General features: G+C 41.6%; 1 protein-coding gene across 2 annotated transcripts in view; it reads left to right on the plus strand.

The window, feature by feature from the left end:
• SNX24 (sorting nexin 24) overlaps positions 1-23,221 on the plus strand; it is a 156,167-nt gene that overhangs the window by 77,999 nt on the left and 54,947 nt on the right. For both annotated transcript variants that reach the window (XM_080805012.1, XM_080805013.1), the window contains exons 2-3: positions 7,502-7,585; positions 21,697-21,801. In XM_080805012.1, the coding sequence (XP_080661138.1) occupies positions 7,502-7,585; positions 21,697-21,801 (189 nt within the window). The remainder of the gene's footprint in view (positions 1-7,501; positions 7,586-21,696; positions 21,802-23,221) is intronic.

Below are 23,221 nucleotides of genomic sequence, written 5' to 3' on the forward strand. Positions count from 1 at the left end.
GTCATTGAATATTGTAATAATTTATAATTAGAGGATTTCTTACCATGTTTCCCTCATAAAAGAACTGTCCTATGAATTCATACATGTTAAGAGCCTGGCTCCCTTGGGGACACCTGGGTGCCTCAGTTGGTTAAGTGACTGCCTTTGGCTCAGGTCATGATCCTGGAGTCCTGGGATCGAGTCCTGGGATAGAGTTCCACATCAGGCTCCCTGCTCCCAACAGGCACACAGTAAATGGCTCTTTTAGAGGTGTAACTTTTTATAAGTGAAATAACAATCTTTTAAATTTTATTTTGTCTTTCTTGTTTGTTCCAAGTCAAGAAAGAGAGTATTTTAAGCCCAGAGTTGATTTTAAGCCTAGAGTTAATATTCGGGGCATGTTGTTCTAATTGAGCAAGTATTAAAACATAAATAAGAAAAGTCATATTTGAAGCTGGTAGTTGTCCTTTGTGGGTTTCTCATGTTCTCAGCATAACAATTTTGTGACCCAAAGCACTTGGAGCTCTGGACTTTAAGCTTTATTTGTTTTGTGTGTGTGTGTGTGTGTGTGTGTGTGTGTGTGTGTGTGCGTGTGCTTTTAAAGAAGATTTTATTTATTTATTTGACAGAGAGAGAGACAGAGAGCCTAAGCTGGGGGAGTGGCAGGGAGAGGGAAAAGCAGACTCCCCGCTGAGCAAGGAGCTTGGCAGGGGACTTGATCCTAGGACCCTGGGATCATGACCTGAGCTAAAGGCAGATGCTTAACTGACTGAGCCACCCAGGCACCCCAAGCTTTATTTGTATATAGAATCCCCACCTACAGTTGGAAGGCATTTAAATTATTTATTAGATATTTTTAGCCTGTTACAGGAAAAAATTTGTTTTTGCTTTGCTTAGAAGTGAATAACTTTGTAAAGTATGAGCTTCTGAAGTCAGGAGGCTGTTCTGCCTGGAATATGAGTTAAATCCTTCCCTAGTTTAAGTTTATTTTATCTCTTAAAACACATTCCTGGAAAATTGGGTGTAGACCCAAATTTTGAAATATTTTATCATGGACTTCCAGATCGCAGAGATACTATAAAAAAGGAAAAAAAAAAAACTGGCTCTAACATTTAATGAAAACTACAATTAGGAATGGAAATCTTGTCTTTAACGTATCTATTTTCCTTTTCAACTAAAATGTAATGACTTAATAATGTTCCCAGGACTGTGGCTAGAATTTAGTCACATGAACAATATAATTTGTGTATGTGTTGTTGTTTTTTTTTAAGCAAACCTAAATGGAAATCTTAATATGTTTTTTTTAGTTACATGAAGCCTTCCTTGCTTTATCCAGAGGGATTTCTGGAAATCTTTGAGGACAAGGATATCTCTAAGAATAGAGGGTTAGACAGGGAGGTGGGACCTCTGTGTGATTTTATGTGAAATAGTTGGAATGGAAACTTATGCCACTATACACACTGGTTAAAATACATCCAATTAATTCTCATTTCACTCACCAGCTTGCCAAAGTGACCAATAGCCAGTGTTGGTTAGGATGGGCCACACATTCCATATCCTGTTAGCTGTTGTGTAACTTTGTGGATTGGGGCGGGGGGTAAATTGGCAAAGTTTTTGGTAATTTATCCTGTGTGTGTGTGTGTGTGTGTGTGTGTGTGTGTGTGTATGTGTAAGTATGTGTACAGAAACAAGGATTATGTCTATATTTATATATAAATAAAATACATAAACATATACAGTTGGCCATTGAGCAGTGTGGGTTTGAACTGTGTGGGTCTACTTTTATGTGGATTTTTTTTTCAATAAGTATAGTACAGTACTGTAAATGTATTCTTTATGATTTTCTTAACATTCTTTTCTCTAGCTTACTTTATCGTAAGAATACAGTATACAATACATGTAACATATAAACAATGTTAATCAACTGTTTATGTTAACAGGAAGGCTTCCAGTCAACTGTAGGCTATTGGTAGCCAAGTTTTGGGGAGTCAAAAGTTATACATGGGTTTTCAATTGCATGGGGGATTGGTGCCCCTAACCCCCATGTTGTTCATGCATCAACTATATAAACATACATATATACATGAGTGTATATGGTACAAAATAGTACAGTGACTTCATATCTGCCTTAGGATCCTAATTAATTAAAGTTTGGTAACAAGTATACATAGGAGTACTAGGTAGCCATTAAAGAATTAGGTATTGCAAAATGTGCTGATAAGTAAAGATGTTCAACATGTACTAAATAAATAAAATAAGGTAAAAAATAAAATTTGTAGAAGTGAGGTAGTAGGACCTATGATATGGCTACAGTCAGTGTAAGAAAGTAACAACTTCTGTATATATGTGTACATACAGAGCTTATATGTCTGGGGACAATTTGTGAAAGAATTCTTAAGATCCCTCTTGAGTTGGCACGGACTACACAAGTCTCTTATGTAAGAAACTTAAACTTTTAAGTTTACAGTCTTTGGAATTTTTGAAACTTTTTTTGGTAAGTACATACTATTTTTTTTTTTTAAGTGAAAGCCGTACAAGCTAACATTTGGAACCTCATTATAAGGAGATTGAGGGGGCATTGTGGGCACAGATCCTGACAGGAGGAGGTAATATAAAAAAGTATCCTTCTACCCTACAGAGTTGTAAGCTTTTTGTGGAGATTATTGGTCTGGTTCCATTGAAAGGGGCACAGCCTACAAAGATTTGAGAATAAAGACCTCATGGCACCATGAGCCCTGTCCTTGCCAGGTGTCTTATGTTCCTCAGAGCCCATCTAAGGGATAGAACCTTCAGGGAGGAATGAATGGAAGGTGTTGTCCTTACTCCAGAACATTTCGTCCAAGAAATGGGGCTATCTAAACTCTGCTCATTGAGAGTCAGTTTTATGCAATGGTTAGAAGAGCAGGCTCAGGAACCAAATTGCTGGGTTCAAAATGCAACTCTACTATGGTCAAGTTACTTAATCCTTGCCTCAGTTTCCTGACATGTAAAATGGGGATAATACTACCTATTTCATTTGGAGTGGTGAGAACTAAATGAGTGGTTATTATGAATAAAGAGCTCAGAGCTGTGCCTGCACATAATAAGTGCTAGAAAAATCCTTGTTGTTCTTGTCCCCTTATTATTGCTATTTGACTGGGGAGAAGTACTGAAATGCTTTAAAAATAATGATTAAAAATTTGGCCTTAACTTGTACATTTTATTTAACATATGCTACATTACATAGAACATACTGCTGTGACAGTAAAACATAAGTGGAATATATATGCATTGAATCACTCTTTTATACACTTACTTATTTATGGAAGTATTGAAGAAATGTGGTATCTAACTTACCTTTCTTTCTTTTCTCCTTAATGTCTCTTTTTTCCATGGCTGCTTTTCAGATTTTCTCTTTCTTACTGGTTTTAAAGAATTTGGTTGTGATTTTCCTAGGATTCTGGGTTTTTTCCCCCCACCATGTCTCTTGTATTTGGATCCATTGGGTTTTTTTAGATCTGTGGTGTTATAGTTTCCATCAAATTTGGAAAAATTTTGGTCATAATTTCTTTAGATATATTTGTCTTTTCCACCAGCCCCAGTCTCCTGTCTCTGCTCTCCTGTGGGGACTCCAATTATACATATATTCTTCTCTTTCAAGTTGTCCCATAGTTTACTGATGCTCTGTTTAGCTATTTTTTAGTTTTTGTTCCCTTTCTTTCATTTGGGACAGTTTCTGTTTCTGCATCTTTAAGCTCACTTAGCTTTTCTAAGCTAAGTGAGTGACTAGTCTGTTATAAATCCCATCCAGTGTATTTATGTTTTGATCATCAATGTTGTTGATTTCATCAGTGGGACCCAGACTTGCTGTGTGTCTTTTTAGTATCTCCCATGGTCATGGTCACCCTTTCCTCTGGATTTCTAAATATTAAAAAATTGCCTTATAATAGTGATTTTAATGCTTTTGTCTACTAATTTTATCATCTGTGTGATTTCTGGGTCAGTTTCTATTGATTGGTTTTTCTTCTTATTGTGAGTTGTATTTTCCTGCCTTTTTTTTTTTTTTTTTAGGATTGTCTTTATTTATTTATTTTTTATTAACATAGTTTTATTAACATTTTTTATTAACGTATTCTTTGTTTCAGGGGTACATGTCTGTGAATCATCAGTCTTACACAATTCATAGCATTCACCATAGCACATACCCTCCCCATTGTCCATCCCCCAGCCACCCCATCTCTCCCACCACCCCCCTTTCCTTCTTCTTTTTGTTGGGATGCCAGACCCTATAAACTTTATCTTGTTAGGTACTAGATATTTTTGTATTCCTAAAAATATTCTTGAACTTTGTCCTGGCATGTGGTTAAGTTACTTGGAATTGGTTTATATTCTTTAGGTCTTGTTTTAAGCTCTGAGCACTCTTCTTGCTAAGTCTTCTTGTCCTTGGGTAAGTTTCCCCAATCCCATGTGTTGACAAGGGTTCAGCTAAATGCTGGAGGGAGACCTCTGGCAGGTCACTGGAGTCCTCTCTGTGTGCAGCTCACTCTGGCCCAGTACCCTGTCCATGGAACTGGCTTCCCCTCACTTCCCCTCAGGGCTCTGATTGCGTAACCATAGTGCTCAGCTTTGTTTCTTTTGTCTCTCACTCTTCTTCATTTCCTCATGTCTGATGCCTTGAGAGCTCCCACATATTTTGAGTTGTTTCTGGTAGGAGAGTAAATCTGCTCCCTATAACACCATCTTGACCAGACTTGGAAATCACCCTGCTCTAGGCTTTAATTTAAAAAAAAAAAAATCTGTAAACAGAAATTAAAAAAAAAAAAAAAAAAAAAAAAGTCCTTGTCTACCCACTCCCAGTCTGAAATTCCCGAGGAAGCTACATTCAACTTTTCTGGGCATTTGTGTCCAGATGTTGTACCTCTCACTGCCACTCTGCCTGGGGAGACCTTCTCTGACACTATGCTGTCTGAAACAACACCCTCATCCAGCTCTGTGTCATTACCCTGCTGCCTTGTTCTCCACTGGGCTTTTTATTTCCTGACTTCATTGTATTCGTTCATATATTTATAGTCCACCTCCCTCACCAGGTGGGATAGATGCGCCTGGAAGCCTGAGCTCTTGCCTCTTTTATCCGCTGCTGAATCCCCAGAGCCTAGAGCAACCCCTGAGTGCGTTGCAACCGCTCAGTAAATATCTGCTAAATAAATGAGTGAACGAACGAATGAATGAATACCAGATACTGTGCTGCATGCTTTCCCAGCATTTCTTGTGCTGTCCCTACCTTAGAGGTAGGTAGTAGCTACTCAGAGTTTGCCAAAAGAACAAAGCATGAGAAAGATTTTCCAGGGAGCAAAGACAACATGTATCAGAAACTTACTAAAAATAAAACAAAACAAAACAACACAAAAACAAAAAACAACAACAACAGCAAGGAACTACTGCTGTGGAATTCAGGAAAATCAGATTTATTACATTGGTTCCATTTCTTCTTTCACTTTGTCCTGGAAATTCTGATTAACCAACTTCCTTTCCAAGATATTAAATTTAAAAGAAGTCTGAACAATATAAGGTATATGGTACATTTTTGAAGTAGCAACAAAATAAAAATATTAGCATGGAAACGTACCACGCAGGTGCATGTGTGGTGTGTGTGTGTGTGTGTGTCCAAACTGCCCCCCCCAACCCACACCCCCCATAAACTGAGTGACTGAAGAGTAACTGTGGAACTTGGTAATGGAACCATCTGGTCGATAGAAGGGATGACATTCCATGAGGCAGCTGCTGCGTAGTATGTCTCATCCCTGGCCTTCAAGAGGGTGACCGGGTAGGTTGAGCCTTTCCGAATCTTCAGCTTTCTCCTTCTGTGGCTTCTGCAGCAAACGTGCCAATTAAAGTGGTGGGTTTTATGATGACGCCTCCCGTAACTGGATGCGGAGCATAACTTCATTTCTTTCCTGCCGTTCTGCAGATGGAAAGTACTTCTCCTGCTCCCACAGTGTCCTGATTTAACTCTGGGGCCTGACGCTAAAAAGGCACTCTGTGTCCTATTAACCAAGCCCGTGTGTTGAGGCTGATCTTCTTGTGTTCGTGTTTCTCAGGGTGTTTCCCTCCTCCTCTTCCTGGCAGCGTCTTTGAAGGAGAGGAATTTTCTTTGGTGAATTAGTGAACAGAATATTTTTCTGAAAAATAGTAGACATACACCCGAGACTTGGAAGCATATGGATCTGTTTTTAGAAGAGAGTATTTTCACAAATTGACCAAAGGAAAGTATTTTTTAGGGAGGTTTCTTGAAAAACCAAATGTTAGTATAAGATATTGATTGAACTGGTAAATATTTACCAATTGCTTTAATAAAAGCAGGTTTCTTCAGCTGAGTCATATGACACAAGATTTTGTTTCTGATTCAAAAAAGTACAAATCTACAAACACATTATGTGTTTGATGATATAATTTTGTCTTTTCAAGAAAAGTCATACTTATGAGTGAGGTAGCAAGGTAGAGCCATAGGGAATGTGTTTTCATAATGACAATGTGTGCCCTTGTGTTTCATGAGCTAACTTAAGTTTTCTTTAGAATTAAAGTCAGCATGCTTCTAATACTTTCTGGTGTCCTGTGACCTCAACTCTGGTGTTTTCCAGAAGAGCAACTAAAACAAGAAATGAGACTTACGAACCCATTGAACAATATCCATCATCTTGGTGTCGTCCACAACTTGCTCAGCAAAACAGGAGTCAAAGACACCCTCTTGAAAATAACAGATCACCTTCTCTTCCATTCTCACCAAGCGTCCTGCCCTTACCCCAGCTGAACATTGTGTTTCCATCAGCATTTCACAATGTTTCTCATCCCTTGCTCCCAGTCTTGACCTGCTGACCTAAGAATCAAGAAAATGTCATGTTAGTGCCTACTAATTAGCGCACTCAGAGAGCCTTTTCTTCTGGCCTTTCACCCTCCTGGAGGTGGGAGCGCAGGCTGTCACTGGCATCATGCCGGGAAAATGAGCCTTTGCTACATTTTCTCTGTTTTGCAAACAGCAGAATGAGGCCCAGCTGAGACTAGAGATGAATATGCAGGTTAGGAAGAAATTAACCTAAAATGCACTGCCGTTTGCCTGATTGTCTTAGAGATGACACAGCACGGCCGTCATCGTCCTCATACCCATAATGGGATGCTGGGGCCCGTCCCTTCTCCCAGGCTCTCATTCTTGTCCAAATGCTTTATTTCGATACCATCATACCCGTCTGGTGAAACAATCTTAAGGGAGGAATGTGCTCTGATTAGAAAGTTAAGGAGCCTGTGAACGCGTTTCAGTTTCTGTTAGACACGTTAAGGGGATACTTCAGTTTGTACTAACTAAAGCATTTGGCCTGAGCACTCATTAATCAGTGCTGTTGGCCCAGGGTCTCCTGAGCCTTCTGGGTTTTGGGGGATCAGCTACTGTAATTAAAGGGATGAAATATATCATGGTCACAAACTTACCACATCAGACGATTGAGGGTTTTGAACTGGTGGAATTAATCTTTTTAATTTTATTTTTCCTTAGGTGTTTAAGATAGAAGTGCTAATGAATGGAAGAAAACACTTTGTTGAAAAAAGGTACAGCGAATTTCATGCCTTGCACAAAAAGGTAACTTTTTTTTCCCCCTTTTTCCTTATACAGTAGATGCTATGAGGTTAAAACTGCTTTCTGTGTTTTCTGAGAGCACGAATAGTTCTTGGCACAGTAGGATTTCTTTGATCGTGGATTAAGTTTTCTTTTCAATTATTTAGTCCCCTGAAAGTGTGCTTCCTGAGGAGGTGGGTTTTCTGTTCAGATCTTTTACATGAATAGATGGGAGTTGCAAGCTTTTGCAGGAATTTGAGAGGTTCAGAGAATCAGATTCAGACCTGACTCTTTCCATCAAGTAGACCTCACGTGCTTTACAAGAAGGAGAGAAGGAAGCAGATGGTGATTGTATGGGGAGAAATTTATTAAAAACGATGGACACTTACACGTTCCTGGAAAAGATAACATATGTGGCGCGTGTATTCAAGGACTCTTTGGTGAACGTGTGTAAGGAGAACACGTATCATTCTTTTGCATCGTAAAGGCCACTTGACAAGACGGGTGTTCGAGTTCTTGGAATCACATCGTTACAAGCCTTAGAGAAAAGACACAAGAATACAGGAAGAGTAGCTGAGTTTGGGGAGAAAGAGTAAAGAATAGAAAGGTGAATATTTTTTTTTTGTTTTCTACGAAAATTTAATGTTTTGCAGGTTAGGAATTATTACTGAGGGGCTGACATTACCTTGTTAACTGGACCTAGTTCGTGAATATATATACAAGTGTATGTGGGTACACGCACACGTAAATGTATGCCCTGATTCATTTTCTTCACTTCTGTCGCTTTATTAAGTAAGAAGTTAGATGGGAAGATACTAAGTAAATATATTAAGAAAGATAGTCTATTCTTTTAATTTCATTGAAGACCTCTTAAATTTTCTGGGAACTGTTAGCACATAAATGACATAACAGTGTGCTTATTCTGTATTAAAAGTTTCTTAGTGTTTCTTTAAAAATTAGATTTCCCACTTTTTTTTTTCTTTAAGTCAGGAGAGTGGAATATTGAGTATAAACTTTAACAGGATATTACAGAGAAATTAGTGAAACTCTTTCCCTCTGTATACTTTTCTCTTATGATGGCAAGGGATAATATACATGTCATTCTTCTGTTAAAGTTTTGTTAGATCCAGCTTTGCTTCCAAAAGAAACAGTGCAGGTGGATATGGATTTAGACCAGATGTTGCTGTTAGCCTTTATAAAAGCTCCTACCCGGGGGTCTTAAAGAGGAGCAAACTTGGAATCTGGGTCTCCATGCCTTCTTGAGGGATTGTTTTTGCTTGCTTGTGTTTCAAGGAAACAGATTCTAGGGAGATTTCCGCAGGGTACTGCATGAAATAAATTCCTACACTAAGATTAAAACCAGAGCCCCAACCCCAGCTCAGCCTTTCAAGAGCCAAGAATGGACCAAGGGGCCTGTCAAAGGCAGGCTCCCTTCCTCACATCCCAGCTCACCATGACCTTGACACAACCTTGCCGTCCCCACCAGATACTCCTCCACCAACTCCACACCCGGCACAGCAGGTGACTGCCAATTAGGCCCACCCTGCACGAGAGGCTCCCATGCCACTCACCCCTGCAGGGTCCTTCCTCCTGTTCTCTAATGGGATTTTATTTTCTGCCCAGGATTGATAGGCAGTTCTCAGAAAATCAGAGTCAGAAAAAATTTCTAAGTTGTCTCAGACTCTTCCCTCAAATTCTGCAGTTTCTGTTAATAATTTTAGCTATTCCTGTAATCATATCAGTAGGCCTACCAGAGTTGCGAGTAGAAATTCTCAATTTTTTCAGTTTTGCATGTTTAAAACATCCTGACAGCCTGGTGGTGGGTATTAAGGAGGGCACGTATTACATGGAGCACTGAGTGTGGTGCATAAACAATGAGTCGTGGAACACTGAAAAAATAAAATTAAATTAAAACATAAAAAATAAAAATAAAACATCCCGACAAAGATGTAGACATAAAAATAGCTTCATAAAGCAGAGTTGTAGTTATGTGTTTACTTACTTCTACATTGTAGCACAGAAAGCAGCTGCCAGATGTCTCCTTTCCTTGCCCCAGTGCAATTGTATGTGATCTGGCTTAAAGGTGACTATAGAAGATAGCTAAGTATAAATCATGGTAGGATGTGAAAAAAGCAGCAATCTGTCACCTTGACTGGAAAACTGTGTTATGGATGAAAATCAGCAAAAAATTTGCTCAGAATACACAGGTTTTATTGCTTGCTACCACGATGTTGTATAGTTTGACTGTTTTATGACCATTTGGATACCCCTGTTTACATATTTGAATTTTGTGATGTGTTTTAAGTGTTATATTTTTATATGTTTATGTTACATTTTTATATATTTATAGTTTCCTTTTACATTCAGTCAAATCTCTTATTTAACCTTCCGGAAATACTTACCCTTTTCAGCAGTCTGTGCAGTTTGCTGTGTGGTCAGCGTCCTGGTGTTTCTGACATTTTACATTGTATTTCTTACTTGGTAAACGTGTTTGGCCTGTGTCCCCATGTTAATTCTAAAATGATGCATGAGTTCTTTACCAAGCGCTTTGCATCTTTAGAATAATGGGCACATAGCTCTTCTCCGTACTCTAGAGGCAGACAAGTGTGCCTCCTGGCTTATTGTCAGACTAATTTTGAGGCAGAAACTAAGACTGTTAACCCATTTCACAGTTCGTGTGGTCGTCTAAGGAAAGTTCTAAATGATTATTACTTCCCCCCAATTTTTATAATTGTTGATATTAAAGTACGAAGATAATATCCCAGTTGTTTACACATTTCTTAGAATTTCTTTCTATTTGTTGAAAACATTCAAGAGGTGATTTTTTTGTTTTTTGTTTTTCCTTTCCAATAAATTTTAGACTATAAACCTAAACTTTGCAAAAAGTTTGGGGTCAGGGAAATTATCCATTGTTACTGACACATATTTCTACTATCCTACTATAATTCCTCTTTTCCTTTGTTTCTTGAAAAATTGTTTTAAGATTTTATTTATTTATTTTTTTAAGATTTATTTTTACTTTACTTAAGATTTTATTTTATTAAGATTTATTTTAAGGTTTTATTTTTTTAAGATATTATTTTTTAATTTAATTGTTAAAATTAACAATTCAGGGAATGACAGATGCTGGTGAGGATGCGGAGAAAGGGGAACCCTCCTACACTGTTGGTGGGAATGCAAGCTGGTGCAACCACTCTGGAAAACAGCATGGAGGTTCCTCAAAAAGTTGAAAATAGAGCTACCCTATGACCCAGCAATTGCATTACTGGATATTTACCCTAAAGATACAAACGTAGTGATCCGAAGGGGCACGTGCACCTGAATGTTTATAGCAGCAATGTTCACAATAGCCAAACTATGGAAAGAACCTAGATGTCCATCAACATATGAATGGATAAAGAAGAACTGGTGTATATATACACAATGGAATATTACGCAGCCATCAAAAGAAATGAAATCTTGCCATTTGCGACGACATGGATAGAACTAGAGGGTATCATGCTTAGTGAAATCAGTCAGTCAGAGAAAGACAACTATCATATGATCTCCCTGATATGAGGAAGTGGAGATGCAATGTGGGGGGTTTGGGGGAAGGAAAAGAATCAATGAAACAAGATGGGATCAGGAGGGAGACAAATCATAAGAGACTCTTAATCTCACCAAACAAACTGAGGGTTGCTGGGGGGAGGGGGATAGGGAGAGGATGGTGGGGTTATGGACCCTGGGGAGGGTGTGTGCTATGGTGAGTACTGTGAAGTATGTAAACCTGGCGATTCACAGACCTGTACCCCTGGGGCTAATAATACATTATATGTTTATAAAAAAATAAAAAAATTATTTAAAAAAAAAAAGAAAATCATCACAAGGAAAAAAAAATATTTTATTTTTAAGCAATCTCTGCACCCAACCTAAGGCTCGAAATTGCAACCCTGAGATTAACAGTTACTCCGCCGACGGAGCCAGACAGATGCCCCTCTTTTCTTGGACCTTTTTTAGTAAAGCAAATGCTTCTGTGCTAACCGTGTTCCGGCGTGGTGATAATTCTAGTGCAGAAGTTCAGCGTGTAGATCTTTAGAGCCAGAATGTTCCTGAGCCTGCCTTTACCTCTTCCTGGATCTTAAGTCCTTGGAGCAAACTGCATGGTCTTCCTAAGTTTGAGGTTCTCCATGTGTAGGATAGGAATAATGACAGTACTAACTTCATAGGGTTACTTTATGAACTAAAGGAGATTGTATGCATCACATGGTTCATTTCCAATCATTTTTTAAAGATATTTATTTGAGAGAGAGAGAATGAGAGTAAGAGAGCACAAGCAGGGGGAGCGGCAGAGGGAGGAGCAGGCTTCCCCACTAAGCAGGGAGCCCAATGCGGGGCTCTATCCCAGGACCCTGAGATGATGACCTGAGCCAAAGGCAGACGCTTAACCGAGTGAGCCACCAGGCTCCCTGGTAAATTTCCAATTATTGATAGCCTTCATGAGATCTAATCTTTTCTGTACTCGAGATGGTTTCCTTACACTCGATGATAAAAACCATTCTCTATCGAAGGGCTTGGATGTTTTTATAGCCCCTGATGTATATTGCCAAATGATGCTTCAAAATGGTTATAGCAGATTTAAAACACAACTGGCATGTTTGAAAGTATCACAAAATCTTACCAGGTTTGAATATTACCCTCCCCCCCCCCGAAATTATATTTATGTATGTGGCCTTGCTGCTGTATTCCTTGGTAGGTCTTCAGTTTGTTTATTAGACATCGTAGTCTCTCTTTTGGAATTGTCTTTCTGCGGCGGTCTCATTTGTTCTTGCCCATTAGTTTGCGTGGCTTGTTAGTAAAACATTCGCCATTTGCTGAAAGTATTTTTCATGCAGGACCTCATGGCTAGGACATTTATTTTAATTTACAAAAGCTTTAAATTGGTATGCTATCTGTTAGGTCAGTTCTCCCTCTCTGCGATTTTGGGTCACATCAGTCGTTTCTTCCAGGGCTATGAGGAGTATTTGATTCCTTTTTCTTTTAGCTTTTCCTGCTGGGTGTGTTTCAGAGTGTGCACTTTGAACTCCCGGAATCAGCACAGCGTTGACTGACGTGCAGATTCTGGGTATGACCCAGCCATGCCCAGTCATCTGCCTGTTCAACCAGCATCCCAGATGATGAGGCATCCCAGTGCCTCATGAAGTCTGACAGGTCCTATTGTGTGGTTCTGTTTTTAGTCACTTCTCTTCAACAACCCTCCCGACCCACCCTCTCCCCATCACAGGCACTGAAGCCACGAGGTCTGAAACCCTGAGGTGTCTCTCACGCCTTTCTCTTACCTCCCGTATTCACAGGGTCATCAAGTCCCATTGATTGAGTCCCCTGAGTCCTCAAAATTTGTATACTATGCACCGTTTAACTTACCCCTTTCTCCTCTGCCCTCCCAAGCCAATGTCTTACCATTTTATAAGCATCGCTCTGTTTCTGATCCTTATCTTCTGATTCACACTTTGGTGCCGATCAGTTTCCCTAAAGCACCATTTCATTCCATTCTTCATTCTTTCCTTCTTCATTCCCCAATACATTGCAGTGGGTCTGTGTTGTCAACCGTCTCATGGACCTTGACCCTCAAGGCCAGTAATCTTAGACTCTCTATATTAGTTTCCTAATTAGTTCCTCCTGGGAGGCTCTGGAAGAGAATCATTTCCCTGTCTTTTCCAGCTTCTGGAAAAGTCTGCTCACAGTCTGTGGTTTGTGGCCTCTTCCGTCTCAAAAGCCAGCAGTAAGTCCCCTGCAGGTTCTGTTTCTGTCTTCTGTCCCGTCCTCACATCTCCCCTCTCTGACGGGGACGCTTCAGCCTCTCCCTTGAGGTTACATTGGTCGCACCTGCATCATCCCAGATAATGTCTCCATCTCAAGAAGCTTGATTTAATCCCACCCTTCAGCCACGTACTGTGACACGGTGTCAGGTTCCGAGGACCTGGAGTGGACATCTTTGGGGAGAACCATTATTGTGTCAACCACAATCCTGTTTTCTGGTCGACCTTATTTCTCACTTTCTCGTAAGAAGACAGCAACGGCCACCAAGCCAGTCTCCCCATTCACGCCAGTGTATGAAAATCACTTTTTCTGTCTTTGCTATGCCGTGTGGCAAAGAGGTCATTAAAATTTGGTTGTCCCTAAATCTTGTCCAACTAGAAGATGCGTTTTTTATAAAAGGAACCGTGTCTTATCTTTTGTATCTTCCTCACTGCCTGCTAGTGTTGGGCTCTTATTGGGTGGTATTTGGCAAATGAGATATTTGGAGGATATTGTGCATATTTATGAATTACTGGAGGAATAATTGGGGTGAAAAAAATGGGGTTTGAGCTCACTGTAATTTCCATCCCACGTTACACTTGGGAAGTCTGTTGGAGCTCTCCATTCCTAGATGGGAAACCCACAACCGGCACTACACTGAAACCCAGGCAGGGCCCGACGCTCTTCTTCTCTGTTCACTTTTCACATAGTATCCTTTTTAAAAATGAAGTGACACGGTTCCCTCCACACTGCTCAGGCCCAGACCCTGGTGACAGGGAGAGCGTTCAGCCTGCATGTGCTTCCCCTGTGCCCCGGTGACATCTGCCCACATCCCCTAGAGACAGGCAATTTACCACTTTGAGTGGCGGTCCTTGAGAACAACTCGACCTCCTTTAGCTCCCTAAGCCTACAATCACGGGAGTGAGGAGACCAGCCTCGCCGGCAGGGCCAGCTGCTGAGTCTGTGCCTCCCCAGCTGTTGGCTCTCAGCTCCAGCCCGGAGGTCTCGTGGAAATAGGGAGCTGGTTCATTTCTAAATAAATTGCCCTCAATTTTGTTACTGCCTCCTTTTGGCTTGAATAAAATACTACATTCTTGTATTTGAATTAACGAAGTACACATTTCAGAGGAACCCCGGAGCTGCCTTATGGGGTTAAACCAGGACTACGACACCATGGCTTGTGTTTCTAGAGGGAACTCTAGGGGCCGAGGGAGGCCAAGGTGGAGTGAAAGATTGAATTTTACCCTAAAGGCTCCCCACTCTTCCCTTTTTTGTTCCATTTCCATCTTTTTATTCACGTGCTCTGGAAAGTATCTGTGTTCCTTTCTGGAAAATGGTCACTATTGGTGCGCCTGGGTGGCCCAGTCCATTGAGCATCCCACTCTTGGTTTTGGCTCAGATCATGATCTCAGGGTCCTGGGATCCAGCCGCACGACCGGCTTGGTGCTCAGCAAGGAGTCTGCTTGAGACTCCTTTCCCCTCCCTGTTCTTCTGCTCCTCCCCAACACTCATGCACTCTCTCTCTCTCTCTCTCAAATGAATAAATAAATAAAATCTTAAAAAAAAATAAGAAAGAAAGAAAACAGTCACTATCACCAGTGTATAAATGGCATGTCTGCGTGGAATAAGTTCTGAGTATATTCTTCTCATGGTATAAAAAAGAAAGAGAGGGACGCCTGGCTGACTGGCTCGGTCTGTGGAGCCTACAGCTCTTGATCCCCGGGTTTTGAGTTCAAGCCCCACATCGGGTGTAGAGATGACTTGAAAATAAATAATTATATAAAATCTTCACAAAATAAAAAATACAAAGGAAAGGGAGTGATTGCCCCACGTGAAGGGGATGGCTTGCTGTATTGTGGAATGTGGGGACTGTCGGCGTGGACCAGAAAGGCCACGTGGCCAGGTGCAGCCTGGCCAGAACAGTAAATCATCGGAGGGAATGGCAGACGAGTATTTATCTTGTGAGCAGCTGAGCCCTGCTGGAAACATATTGTCTTGGGTTTGTCTCTCCTCATCTAAAGCCATTCATTACTCACCTACAAATGCTGTCACAGGTCCCCGCAGCTACGATGATCGGCTTCCTGCACACTCCTGATGTAAATAAAAAGGAAAAGTGTTTTCAGGACTGTATCTTCAAGATTTAAAAAAAGAGAGAGAGTGAGAGACAGATAATGGAGTTGATTTTCTATTTTACAATGTAAGAAATGTCATGATTCAGTAGTTCTAAAGGCAGTTTCTTTGAGCTTTAAACTGGAACTGAATAAGCTTATTACCACAGAATAATTGAGCATTTTGGGCTTTGTTCCTGTTTGAGAAATACCTCAAATGGTGTAGAGGTGAGATAAGTATTTATTCCCTTACCGACAGTCATAAATTGTTTCTCTCTCCTTCTCTGTCCCTCCTTCTCCCTCCCTTCCCCTCTTACCTCAATATTGGATCAGTCTCATCAGTAAATGAACATGGCATAGCTTTTCCCATTTAACACAATAAAACCCGCCTTTGAGGGGCACCTGGGTGGCTCAGTGGGTTAAAGCCTCTGCCTTCAGCTCGGGTTATGATCTCAGGGTCCTGGGATCGAGCCCCACATCGGGCTCTCTGCTCAGCCTGCCTCTCTGCCTACTTGTGATCTCTCTCTATCAAATAAATAAAATCTTAAAAAAATATATAAAACCCCACCTTTGACTCCACACTTCTCTCCCATGTTGCCCCCATTACTCTCCTTTCTTGGCAGAATTCCTTGACAGAGGAGGCTCTGGTTTCCCACTTCTTACTCGCTCTTTACCCTCGCCGGTCACAGTCTGACCGTGCCCACTTCTTGGAACACTTTGCTGCCCAAACGTGTGGTTTCCGCCCCTGCTCAGTGAGGGACTGCCTGCTTCTCCACCCTGCTCCTTGGCGTTGGGGGCTCTCAGCCCTTGTATCAGTGCCCCATTGGAGTGGAACAGATCACCACACACTCAGCAGCGTAAAACAAGATGACTGTATCCGCTCAGAGTTTCTTTGGGTCAGGAGTCTGCAACGCAGATTTACCGGTTTCTCTGCTTAGGGTCTCATCATGCCGACATCTGGTGTCGCCAAGGCTGTGGTCCCATCTGGGCTCAGGGTCCTCTCCCAAGCTCATTTTGGGGAGACTCTTGTTTCTTGCTGTCGTGGGACTGAGGTCCTTTTTTGCTTGCTGACTATTGGCCAGGGGTAGCTCTCGGCTCTTTGAGGCGACCTCCAAGTCGAAGCCATGGGGCTATAACATGGCAAAGCCTGTGGTCTGCTAGGACTGCGTCTCATAAAAGGTAACCTGCTCGAGGGAGTAACTATCACCCACACGTTCACAGATGCTGTCTGAACCCAAGGGAAGGGATACTGTAGCACATGGACCAAGAGACAGGGGCCTGGGGGGCTGTTCTTGTATTCTGCCATTACTGTAATTTTTTTTCTGTCTGTGTCAGTGGAGAAACTCCCACTGTCATCTAGTCCCATGATTCTGGATTCCACTTAGAGATCTAATGCCCGGATCTACGACCCCTATCTACCTGCCTACAAGTTATCTCTATTTGAGTGCCCGGTGGGCCTCCTGTTAAAATCACCAGAAGCAAACAATGGATTCCTTTATGCCAGGATTATTTTTCGTTGGATGTAACAGGAAGTTGATTAGGTTTCTTAAACAAGTGAGAGATGATTCTCACATGGCAACAAAATTAAAAGCGGGCAGGTCAAGTTGATGTAGTAATTCTGCAGTATCCATGTTCTAAGCTCCTTTTTTTTTTTTTTTTTTTTTTACATTTGCACCTGCCTTGCATCGTTCTAGTTATAATGTAGCTGCTGTCCCTCCAGCCTTGTTTCTGCATTTCTGTCAGGATGAAGGGCCATTTTCTTTTTTCTTTTCTTTCTGTCTTTCCTTCTTTTCTTTTTCTCTTTTCCTCTTCTTTTTTCTTTTCTTTGTTCTGAGCATCTCTTCTTTCTCCATACCCCCACAGCCTCGACTTGTCCTATTTCCACTGTCAGGACCATAGATAGCCTAAATCACCCTGGTCTTTTGCCTGGATTTCTTCTGCAAAAGCTTCTGACCAGCCTCCTCACATTGACTCCCACCCTTTTATAGTGCATCTTGCTTATGAAATCTAGCATGACCTCCTCAAAGTAAATTTCTATGAGGTCATTCCCTTGCTGAAGACATTCACGAAGCTTCCCATATCAAATGAACACAATTTCCTACGTAGCCTCCAAGGCCCTACAGTGTGCAGCGCTGCCTCCTCTCTGAACCCGTCTCCTCCTGGCTGTGTTCTGAACACCAGGCTTGGCCCCTCCTCCCCATTGCTCCCTCTGCTGTAACGTTCCTTCTCCAGCTCCTTACCTGGCTCCCCACCTGTAGGATTCCCATCACTCCTGAGACATTCCCATCTCACACAGCCCCTCAGCTCCCACCCCTTTCTGTTACTATCTGCACCCACCCTGTTTTATTACCTCATGTATTGTTTCTTGTCTTTTCCTGGTATGTGAGCCCCACACGCACCAGGAGCATCTCTAGCACTGGACTGACATGGAGGAGAGGCTCAGTGTCTTCTGCTCCATGACCAACTTCAGGGGCTCTTGCTCCCCCCAGATCTGATCTTTTCTAATAGAGGATTATCTCCTTGATTGTTCACCTTCCCTGTATTATCTACTGCATGGAAGCAACCTTCTCCCACAAAGTCCCCTCTCCAAATCTGCTGTCCTGCGATTCCCTTCCTCACATGGATGGGGCAGAGCTTTGATCCTCTTTGATCCTCTTCTTTTTCTTCTTTGCTTTCAGCTGTTTTCGGGAGTTACAGCCTCAGCTTCCTTTGTACAGAAGAAGCCATACAAGGTCAAGGTGCCCAGTGGGTTCTTAATCTGAAGATCTGTCTGAAGTCACATAATTCTTCCATCATTTCTTTGAGAATTTCTTTTCCCCTTTATGGAATGTTTATTGATTTTTTTAAAGATTTTATTTATTTATTTGATAGACAGAGATCACAAGTAGGCAGAGAGGCAGGCAGAGAGAGAGAGAGGGAGGCAGGCTCCCTGCTGAGCAGAGAGCCCGATGCGGGGTTCGATCCCAGGACCCTGGGATCATGACCTGAGCCGAAGGCAGAGGGTTCAACCCACTGAGCCACCCAGGCGCCCCTATTGATTTTTTTTTATTAAACTTCCTGGATTAATCCTCATGGTGTTTTTCTTTTCACCTAACTTTGCTCTCACTCTCTTTTGTTGTACAGTTTGAGAGACGTCCATGATTGTATGTTCTACCTCTTTTAACTTTTTACGTCCGTCTCTTGTTTTTTTATTTTCTAAAGAAAACTCATTCTTTCTTTTTTTTAATAGCAACCTCTTCTTATTTTATAGAAGCAATATCTTCTCAAATCTCCCTGCAGGTACTAAGGAGATATCAAAGATCTCCTCTGTTACTTGTTTTCTTTGGAGTTCATTGTTCCACTTGTTTTTCTTGTTCTTTCTTCTTTATAGTGCTGTCTTTGCTGAAATAGCTAGCCTCAGTTGCCCATCCAACTACAGGAATTATTCCTGGTGTTTGTCACTGGTACCTCTGCCTTGGGTACGCATGCCTGGTCCCTCTGTAGGGTGTGTCAGCTGGAGGGGCTCCGTCATAGGGAGTGCGAGGAGAGAGCCAGCTGTTAGAGTGGGGTCCCCACGACAGGATGAGTACAATGGGATGCCATCATTCTGCCCATATCTTTCATTCATTTTCCTGAGGGACACTGACCCTTTTTTATGGTGTAGGGGTATGAGTGCTAGAAATGCAGCCTGGTTGCTAGCCCCTTGCTTATGGAGGGTAAGGGTAGAGTGTCCACTGGCACGAACCATGATGGTGTGTCATCCCTCTTCTTGGCTCTGCCCTCCTCTTACACCAGTCCCGAGCACAAATCTCTCAAGTCTGCTGAGAAGACGGGGGTCTCCACTCTTTGTGATTCCTTTCCTGGCCAGGGGCTTCCTCCTCTCTGTTTTCTTCATTGACATACTCGTGCTTTCTGTCTTGTAGAAAGTTCTTAATCTCCTGGTAATTACTTCTTCTCTGCCCCTTTGGTTTCATTCTTCTATGTCCCATTACCTTTGGCTTTTTGCCTTTTTTTTTTCCTTTCTGTTTATCAGAATTAAATTCAGGTACATAAAACAGAAAGTCCAAATACCAGTACCCCTCCCTTGCTTCTGGGACCTGTAATAAATCTTGTGACTCTATGTCCTTTCTGTGGGTATAATGAAACTGTACCTTTAGTCAAAACAAGCCTGTGGAGTTCATTTCCCCAGTGTGGGAGCTCAGATGCTCAGGGCTTGTGCCCCTCCCTCACCAGTTCATAAGCTATATATTCTTTTTTTTTTAAGGTTTTCTTTTCTTTTTCAATAAGATTTTATTTATTTAAACGTGTGTGTGAGAAAGAGAGGGAGCAAGCACAAGCAGACAGAGAGGCAGGCAGAGGCAGAGAGAGAAGCAGGCTCCCTGCTGAGCAGAGAGCCTGTTATGGGACTCCATCCCAGAACCCTGGGATCATGACCTGAGCTGAAGGCAATGGCTTAACCGACTGTGCCACTCAGGCATCCCTAATCTGTATATTCTTAATCAGCTCTGGCTTCTCACTATAGTCTCAGTAGGTTTTCCAAGTTTTTAATTAGAACATTAAACTTCATTCTACTTTAGTTCAGTGTATCAGTTTCAATATTGCTGCTGTAACATATTAACACAAACTTAGTGGCTTAATACAAGACAGATTTACTTTTCTACCCTTCTTTTTTTTTAATTTTTAATTTTTTAAATTTCTTTTCAGTGTACCAGAATTCATTGTTTATGCACCACACCCAGTGCTCCATGCAATACGTGCCCTCCATAATACCCACCACCAGGCTCCCCCAACTTCCCACCTCCCGCCCTTCAAAACCCTCAGATTGTTTTTCAGAGTCCATAGTCTCTCATGGTTCATCTCCCCCTCCAACTTCCCCCAACTCCCTTTTCCTCTCCATCTCCCCATGTCCTCCGTGTTATTTCTTATGCTCCACAAATAAGTGAAACCATATGATAACTGACTCTCTCTGCTTGACTTATTTCACTCAGCATAATCTCCTCCAGTCCCGTCCATGTTGATACAAAAGTTAGGATGTTTACCCTTCTTGAGGTCAAAAGTCTGAAACGAGTTTCACTGGGCTAAAATCAAGGCATCACGAGGCTGAAGGGAAGCATCCGTTCCCCTTCCTTTCCAGCTTCTAGAGATCACCTGGGCTCTGGACCCTTCGTCTGGGGTGGAAGCCAGCCATGTAGCATCTTCCAGACTCTCCCTGACTCTGACCCTCCTGCTTCCCCCTTACAAGGAATCTTACTATTACACTGAGCCCACCTGGATCATCTAGGAAAGTCACTCCATTTTAAGACCCTAATTTAATCACCTCTGCGAAGTGACTGGCCATGTAAAATAAAGTAACATTCACGGGTTAGGGTGTCAATGTCGTAGACAGGCTGTGCCTACCACAGGCAGCTCTAACTCAAGTTCCAAAAGAATTTTCCTTTTTTATGTGGTTCCTTCAGATTGCTGCCCAGAAAGGCTTAGTGGAGAACCATGATTTTTCTTGAACAGATTTTGGACCTAATTCTTAGGAGCATTGCAGGCATCAGTCTTTCTCTTTTAAAAAGCTAAAGTTCATTCTGTTCCAGACTTTTGAGAAACTTTCCAAATGGTGTGGAAAGTTTGCATGGCATTTCCAGCGGGATGGTTATAAACATTGCATTTTATTTGACTTTTTATGTGAACTAATATGTAGAAAGTCTTTTCATCAGAAACGTACTTCTGAGCAAAATTTCTTTCTATTAATTCATTTTGGAAATTCTAAACTACTTTACCTCCATAATGATGCATTCACTAAACTTTTTTTTTTGCATTTACTGAACATACAATTTTTCAGAAAAAAATAATTCTAGTGCGAAATACTAGATGATACCCAACCATAACAACTACCAGAAACCCAAAACTCTTATTCTGAAATCAGAACATTTAGGATAGCTGAACAATTTTTTAAAGATTTATTTTATTTTATTTATTTGAGAGAGAGAGAACAAACAGTGGGGGAGAGACTCTCCGGCAGGCTCTGCTGAGCAGGGGCATGACACAGAGCTTGATCTCTGGATCCTGAGATCATGACCTGAGCTGAAACCAGGAGTCAAACACTCAACGAACTGAGCCACCCAGGTGCTGCTAAGAATTTTTTAACAAAATTTAAATATAATTATATTTTCTTCTGTCTTTTTATTGAAGATAGTAGTGGTTCATTTTCTTTTATTGGCTTTCCCCCCTCAAAGAATGTGTTTATAACTGAGACATTTTTTTTCCCTGTTTCTGTCTTTATAGCTGAAGAAATGTATAAAAACTCCAGAAATCCCTTCTAAACATGTTAGGAACTGGGTCCCAAAGGTCTTGGAACAACGGCGACAAGGTTTGGAAACATATTTACAGGTAAGATGTGTTTAGATCTTCGGTTAATATAATGCAACTTAAATAAATTTGTATCTCAATATTTTATTCTCACAACTTATGGGTGAGATGCAAAGTACATCAAGCAGTCAAATATTCTCAATTAAAATAAAAAAGGTTTAAAATTATAAATATGTTGTTGGTTCTTTTAGCTTTAATCAGCTTCTATTTGTAATAATGTGAATGGAGGAAGTGAAAATTGCGTGTCACTGTAAAAACCGATGGAGAGCGGGTCTGTCCTTTTTTTAATTCAACTCTACACATTACTGTGTCTTTGGGTTTTTGTTTTGTTTTGTTTTCTTTCCAAGATTTGTTGCTTTCTCCTAGCATTTGCCGAGCGGTGGGGTTTGGGTTGCTGGGGACATAGAGAAACTGAATTTTCGTTGGGTCTGGCTAGTCCATCTGTGGAATCATGTTGAGAATTGGAGTATAAATTGGAGTATAAATTGGACCGACTTTGAAAATTAGAATGTGTGCTTTTAAAAGAATGCATTCACATGCTCTTTTCTGCCACTGAGAGGAGCAAGCAGAACTATGGAAGTTGGAGGATAAGACAACACTTGTCTGGAGTAAAAAGGAAAAGCAAAAGGAAGGTTAGAACAATGTCATCTTCTCTGTTTTGCTTTTTTTTTTTTCTTTTAAGATTTTATTTCTTTATTTGATGGAGAGAGAGAAAAAGTGAACACAAGGGGAACACAGGCAGAGGGAGAAGCAGGCTCTCCGCTGAGCAGGGAGCCCGATGCAGGACTCGATCCCAGGACCCTGGGACTATGACCTGAGCCGAAGGCAGAGGCTTAACTTACGCTCCTATTAGTTTTTCGGTTTTAAAATACAAAGGGTAGAGGCTTAGTATGAATGTTGCATGTCGTTGTTGATCCACAGAGCACCACAGAGGGTAGGTGCTGGGATGGCTCAGGCCGGGTGCTCAGCCAGGACACTGATCCCCTGAGAGAGATGTGTGGGAATGACCCAGTGAGTGTGGCCAAGAGGTTGAGGAAGAGAAGAGCTGGACATGTCCCTCTGAGACATGTCATGTCGCAGAAACAGCAGCTCGTACTGTGCTTTCCACGAATAATACCACGCGACCCCTTTAAGCTTTCACGTCAGAATAGATGCTGTGTAGACAGGTCACTGGCGGCTCTGGGAAGCCAGCACACGGTGTGCGTGACAGACTTTCTGGGTGGTTGTGCCTGAATCGCTCCCCGTTGGAAGTTGTGGAGAAGCTGTCCCCGCAGGCTTGTACTCGGTGGTAAATTCAGACGACTCTCTCCCAGTACAAAGATGCCAGGAGTCTCTTGGTGGCCTTGTCTAGTCTTCCTGTCTTGACAGCATTCAGCAAGGAAAGCTGACGTGCTGAAGGCCTGGCGGGCATCTGAGGAGGGCTCTCTGTACTGTTCTTGTG

Source organism: Martes martes (assembly GCF_963455335.1).
Source record: "Martes martes genome assembly, chromosome: 5".
Lineage (NCBI taxonomy): Eukaryota > Metazoa > Chordata > Mammalia > Carnivora > Mustelidae > Martes > Martes martes.